The sequence below is a fragment of the Alosa sapidissima genome, chromosome 1 (assembly GCF_018492685.1).
Source record: "Alosa sapidissima isolate fAloSap1 chromosome 1, fAloSap1.pri, whole genome shotgun sequence".
Classification (NCBI taxonomy): Eukaryota; Metazoa; Chordata; class Actinopteri; order Clupeiformes; family Clupeidae; genus Alosa; species Alosa sapidissima.
Window position 1 is genome coordinate 44,968,676 of NC_055957.1, and position 6,641 is coordinate 44,975,316.

Consider the following 6,641-nt stretch of genomic DNA (forward strand, 5'->3'; position numbering starts at 1 on the left):
CAGTTCTGGAGCATCAGTGGAGTAGTTGGTGCAGCAGCCGCAGCAGCAGCACCACACCCAGCCCTCTGATGCCTCTTCAAACACTCACTAGCAGGTCAGAGGTGATGTAACACACTGCAATGCGATGGGAGAGGGGCTGTTTGTGTGTGTGTGTGTGTGTGTGTGTGTGTGTGTGTGTGTGTGTGTGTGTGTGTGTGTGTGTGTGTATGTATAGTGTGTGTGTGTGTGTGTGTGTGTTTGTGTGTGTGTATGTATAGTGTGTGTGTGCATGTGTGTGTTTGTGTGTGTGTGTGTATGTATAGTGTGTGAGTGTCTGTGTGTCTTTGTCAGTTTGTCAGTATGTGTATCTCTACAGTATATCCTTGTATGTCCTTTCTATTGTCATTCTTCAACATTTCTTTTCTTTGGGTTTGGCTGCACACAAGAATTTGTGGCTCGCAAGCAAAACTGGTTATGTGTAAATGCATGACATTGTGTGTGTGAATGCGTGACAATGTGCATTATGAATGTCACTAAGTGTCTCAGTGTCCATTTGAGCTTGAGTGTGTGTGTGACTGTGTCTGTGTGCATTACTGTTCCAAGGCTCGCGCAACATCCTGGAATCCAGTAGCAGTGGTGTAATTACGGTCCCATGTTACACTCCTAAAAGAGGAGGGGAGAGAGAGAGAGTGAAGGAGAGAGAGAGATAGAGAGTGAGTGTGTGTGTGTGAGAAAGAGAGAGAGAGAGAGAGAGAGAGAGAGTGAGAGTGGGAACAAGAAAGACTCATTATCTTGTTGCTTATGCATTCAATATTTACATTGCAGTAATGGTGCTTCATTACCATGGGGGAAATCATTAAAATGATACACTCCAATCAGTAGCATTTGCATTCAAATACCATTGCAATATATATCTTTCTCTGTAGCATACGTATGAAAATGGTCTTGCTAAGAACTGTCTGCTGCAATCTGCTTTCTCTGTCATAATGGCTTTAATGGCTTCTCTCTGTGTTGCAATGCTGGCTAAAATTGGTATTCATCAGCGGGGGCTTAGCCAGCTCTCTGCCATTGTCTCACTGTGTACTACAGGGCCTTGACCTCTCTGCATGGGTGTCTCTTTCTTTCCCTTTATATTATGTCTGTTCATCTCTCTCACTCTCTCCCTCACTCTTTCTCTCCCACTCTCTGTGCTGTACCGGAGGGTGGTGTTGATCTGCAGGGCCTTGCTGAGCATGCGGGCCCCGACGTCCTCCAGGCCGTTGCCGCTCAGGTCCACCTTGCGGAGGCAGGCGTTGCTGCCCAGGGCGTTCACCAGCACTGTGCCCCTGGAGCGCAGGCGCGAGTCTGCCAGCGACAAGGACTGCAGAGCCTGGACAACGGACAAAGAGCAAGAGAGAGAAAAAATATGGGTGTGGATGTATGGGGGGATTGTGTGTGTGTGTGTGTGTGTGTGTGTGTGTGTGTGTGTGTGTGTGTGTGTGTGTGTGTGTGTGTGTGTGTGTGTGTGTGTTAGTGTGTGTGGAGAGGGGCATGTTTGAGGGTATGGGCACGGCATGATTTTTTTGTGGTATGGGTATGCATATGTGTGTGTCCTTAGTTTTACATTGATACACACATATACACATGTACCGATTTTGTAGATCTTGATAAAATGCTGTGAATTATTTAACGGAGCTCATCCTGCAATATGCAGAATGAAAGCAGCTATAAAGCCTAAGGGAGGAGAAATAAAAAGATAGAGTGAGCAGAGGGCTGAAGAGTGAGAGTTAGGAGAGGAGGTGGAAGAAGAAGAAGAAGAAGAGGAGGGAGGAAGACAGAGAGGGAGACAGGAAGAGAGGAAGGATGAATCATTCAGCTGCAGCACTGCAACGGAGAACCTACCATTCTGAGTTTGAGTAGGAGGGTAAACAGAGGGTATTCGTTTGCTGTGTGTGTGTGTGTGTGTGTGTGTGTGTGTGTGTGTGTGTGTGTGTGTGCGTGTCTGTGTGTGTGTGTCAGTCTCAAAACACTCACTTACCACTCTTCATCTTTGTTGGTGTATGTGCTTGTGTGTAATAATCTTACTACCAGTGTGCATGTGTCAAAACAGTCTTCATCTCTATTTTTGTGATTTAACTGACACATGTGTGCGTATAAAGCGTCTGTGCCTGAAAATATACATGTGTGTGCAAGTGTGTGTCTGTGAGTGCACAGGAGTGTGGTGTGTGTGAGTATGTGGGTATGTGTGTGTGTGTGTGTGTGTGTGTGTGTGTGTGTGTGTGTGTGTGTGTGTGTGTGTGTGTGTGTGTGTGTGTTTTCAGTGGTTGCAGGGTCTGTGTTTGTGTGACTCACACACTCTTCTTCCTGTATGAGTAACACAAGCTTCTGAAGGATCTCATCCAGAACCCTGAAGGGAACGCAGGACAAAAGCATCAGAAGTCCGACACACCAGAATTCAATCATCCAGTGCTGTTTCAGACGTTATTACAGACGGATGGAGGGACAGACAGACAAACAGATGCTTCTGTGAAAAATCAGCAGATCTTTACAAACTCTCAGATCACCCGTCAGCTGAGACAGAAACATATTGACTAGGCTCCTACACTCTCTACTTTACTGTGAACTTGCATTTGCTCTCTCTCTGCCATATAAACACAGGCTGTCTATTGTTATCTACGACCTTTGTAGAGGTCTTAATGTTCTTTGGCACTAAGGGAGTCTGATATTACGATAATGTGCCAAGGTGCGTTCATGTCAAGTTCGCCCCCTCCTTTTCACTTTCTGTCCCTCTTCTGCAGTTTTGCAAGAAACTCTCCTTTTGCCGTATTCGTGTGGACAGGCCCTTCAAGTATTCAGAAATGCAAATGAAGTGTACTTGAAAATCCCCCTTGGCGTGGAAGTAATCAACCCCCCTCCTCCCCCCTCCCCCTCCTCCCCTCCTCTTCTCTCCTCCCCCTCCTCCTCATCCTCCCCTCTTCTGAGGTACCTGCTTTTAAGGTTGAAGTTCTTGCCAAGTAGCAGGTGTTTGAGGGAGGGATGTCTGGAGAATGTGGGGATAACAGACAGCAGATCTGCATCCAACCCTGGAGAGAGAATAACACCACAGATGAGAGAAATAAAACAGTAGATATGATGAAATTAAAAACATATATGAAATAACATTACATAAAGGTAGGGGTAAAGAAATGCACATGAATAAAGCTTAGCATCTTCCAGTCCACACACAGAGCTGTACCAAATATTCTAGACACCTATCCATTATTTCTCACCCTCTCTCTGTACCTCCCTCCCCCTCTCTCTCACAAACACACACACACACATGCATAGGCACATGCATACTTACACAACAGACACACACACACACACACATAGAGACACAGACAGACACACACACCGGGACTGTCAACAAGAGTGGTTCTGCCCTGGGGCATGAAGTCTGGCCTGCTTTGTGTCACACACACACACACACACACAGCCAGACAGACACACGCTCTCACCATTGTCAGAGATGTCCAGAGTGCTGATGCAGGAGACTCTGGGGAACAAGTCCTGGATCACCTCCGCTCCTGCTGACCTCAGCTAAGACACACAGAGAGAGAAAGAGCGAGAGAGAGAGAAGTAAAGAAAGAAAAATAATAAAATGATGGAAAAAGATAAGAAAAAGGAGATGGAAAGAAAAAAAGAGAAGAAAAAATAGAGAGAGAGGGAGAGAGAGAGAGGACTCAGGGACCACAACAGAGAGAGAGAGAAGAGAGGAGAAAAGCGAGAGATAATTAGTTCCCATATGGCTTCATACGTGTCAATACATTGCAAAAAGAGACGTGGTCTTAAGTAAGCCAAACAACAGATCATCTGGGTAACAGATGGTGAAGCTGAGAGACGCACAGACAAACATCCTGTGATGTGACAGCATTCAACAGGGCCACACAGAGCCCAATTAGAACAGCAGAGAACAGCTAGGCAGCTCAGAGAGCGACAGGGTCAGAGTGAGAGCCAGCAGCCAGACCAATGGATACCCTGTCTATGTTGAAACGCAGAAGTTAAGCAGAGGTGGGCTTGGTTAGTACTTGGATGGGGGACGCCCTGAGAAAACTATACTGCTGCTGGAACTGGTGTTGGTGGGCAGCTAGTAGGTGGCAATCTTCCCTCTGGACACAAATCAAAAATCCCAATGGCCCAGTGACAGGGAAACTGTGCTGTAGGAGATGCCGTCTTTCAGATGAGACAGGCGGTACTGACTTATTGTGGTCATTAAAGATCCCATGGCACCTGTCGCAAAGAGTAGGGGGGTTTGCCGGTGCTCTGGCTAAATTCCCAACCTGGCTCATTCAATCTGCTCCCCTAATCATCCCCCCCCCCCCCCCCCCCCCCGCCATGTAATTGGCTCATTCATTACCTCACACTGGTGAGTGTTCCGGTACATAATTGTGGGTGCTACACATTCGGTGGTGCAAGTGAGGTTCCCCCTTGACTGTAAGGTTCCCCCTTGACTGTAAAAGGGTGCCTTGAAAAGCGTGTTAAATAAATTAATGTGTTGTTGTTGAGAGAGGCAAGACAGGACAACAGCCAGACAGACCGCTGAGACCACATGAGAGTGAGAATGTGTGAGACAGGGTTTCAGAGGGACCAAACAGGCACACAGACAGACAGACAGACAGACGGACGGACTAATAGTACCTCACAGCCACTGATGTCCAGGTGCAAGTCAGTGATATGCGGGTTGGATGACAGGCCCAGGAACAGTGCTCTGAGGACAGACAGACAGACAGACAGACAGAGGCCACGCACAGTCAGAGTCACACTTCTGGACGACAAACGACCGAGAGGGACAGCTGGACTCCTGTTTTATCCATCGATTACCCAGGGCCAGCTCACACCGTATTGCATGGAGCAGGATTCCACCTAAAAACTTGTCTGAAAAGAATCAAATTAGACAACTTCCCCTGAATGCAGTGTTACAACGTTCTTACCGGCTTAGAGGCAAAGGAGCTTAGAGAATTACTCTGATTCCCATATCAGGCTGTTTAAATACTCTAAAGTGAAGGTTGAGATAAGGAAGAGAGCGGTGTATTGGGGGGAAGGGGGGGCAGCCCTGATGCAGCTAATTCAGACCGTCTTTGCATTGGTGCCAGCTCTCCACAGCCTGACCAGAAAGCATCTGAATAAATCTGCCCTTTGGCCGAAACTTGTACAGTGAAACTCAGCTGTTCTGCATTTTGCGTGAGTGAAGTGAGACCATTTCAGCATTTCAGTCAAAACATGTGTGTGTGTGTGTGTGTGTGTGTGTGTGTGTGTGTGTGTGTGTGTGTGTTTGGTGTTTCTACACAGTTCTGGCTGTGTAAATAGGAAACAAACAAAGTGACTCAGACTGAGCGATACACCATTCCAGCTAATCAACAGCATTGCTTATAGCAACAGTAAAGGGATGAATGAATTAAATTGGCTGTTGAGTTACAATATCAAGTCTATAGCGTCATGCTCAAAGTAGACCATTTCAGAATTTAAGTCAAGACATTTCTCTCTCTCTCTCTCTGTGTGTGTGTGTGTGTGTGTGTGTGTCTCTGTGTGTATGTGTGTGCGGGTGCATGTGAGCATGCGCTGTGTATGTGTGTGTATGTGTGTATGTTTGTAAGGGTCACCTTAGAACATCAGGAGGCATCTTCATCGACGAGAGGCTGATGTGAGTCAGGCTGAAAGCTGAACTGAAGAACTGACGAAAGGAGGGCAGAGTTTCTCTCACTTTCCTATGAAAGGGGGATTAGAGAGAGCAAGAGGGAGAGAGCAAGAGAGAGAAAGTAAGGGATAGAGACACAGAGAGGACGAGAGAGGGAGAAAGAAAGGCAAGTAAAGTGAGAAAGAGGGTGGAGAGAGGCATTTAGAGAGAACAGAGTCAGAGAGAGAAGGACAGTGAGGAGAGAGAGGGAGAGAGAGAGAAAGAAAGAGAGGGAGGGAGAGACAGAGAGAGATAGGGAGGGAGAGATAAAGGATGGAAAAGGGAATGGGAGAAAAACATTAGATGAGAGTCAAACAGTTGCAATACGACCATTAGTAAAATCAGGAGCCATTTCGATTGATATAATGCATCAACTGGCTGCAACTTCAGACTCATTTGTTGCAGCAGCCTAAAGGGTGGCATTTAAGAAGCCCCCAACAAACAGCCACAGCACTGGACAGCACTCAGAGACATACAGCCGCCATTTCAGCCCAACCGGACAAATAAGTCATCTGTGTGATGGAGCTGCAGAGAGATGACAGCAAGACAAAAGAGGGGGCAGGCCAGGAAGATGGATGACAAGATTTAAAAAGTATCAGGGGGGAAGGAGGAAAGAAGTCCAGACTATGTGACACAATGGCTTGTGCTTGTGTGTCAGATTAGCTCTGAACCATATGTGCTTCTAGAGTGTTTGGGCAGTTTATGTGAGTAAAGTTTTCATGCATGCATTATGTATGTCATTTTTCATGCATAATGTGCATGTGTTGCATCAGTGCACTCACTGTATTTTATTCATGTGCTTGTGCGTATGTGTAGGTATCTATGCAATTGCATGTCAAAACAATTATAAGCATATGATTATCATTCTAGTGTGTCTGTGAGTACGCATTTGTGTGAATGTTTCCAAGTGTGTACACACGTTTGTGTGTGTGTGTGTGTGTGTGTGTGTGTGTGTGTGTGTGTGTGTGTG

At 46.5% G+C, this 6,641-nt stretch overlaps 1 protein-coding gene across 3 annotated transcripts in view; it reads right to left on the reverse strand.

The window, feature by feature from the left end:
- Positions 1-6,641, reverse strand: part of carmil3 (capping protein regulator and myosin 1 linker 3) — a 54,853-nt gene that overhangs the window by 19,379 nt on the left and 28,833 nt on the right. For all 3 annotated transcript variants that reach the window (XM_042093399.1, XM_042093409.1, XM_042093396.1), the window contains exons 16-22: positions 5,598-5,702; positions 4,636-4,705; positions 3,456-3,537; positions 2,945-3,041; positions 2,311-2,365; positions 1,176-1,348; positions 574-642 (exon numbers count right to left, since the gene is read on the reverse strand). In XM_042093399.1, coding sequence (XP_041949333.1) covers positions 574-642; positions 1,176-1,348; positions 2,311-2,365; positions 2,945-3,041; positions 3,456-3,537; positions 4,636-4,705; positions 5,598-5,702 — 651 coding nt within the window. The remainder of the gene's footprint in view (positions 1-573; positions 643-1,175; positions 1,349-2,310; positions 2,366-2,944; positions 3,042-3,455; positions 3,538-4,635; positions 4,706-5,597; positions 5,703-6,641) is intronic.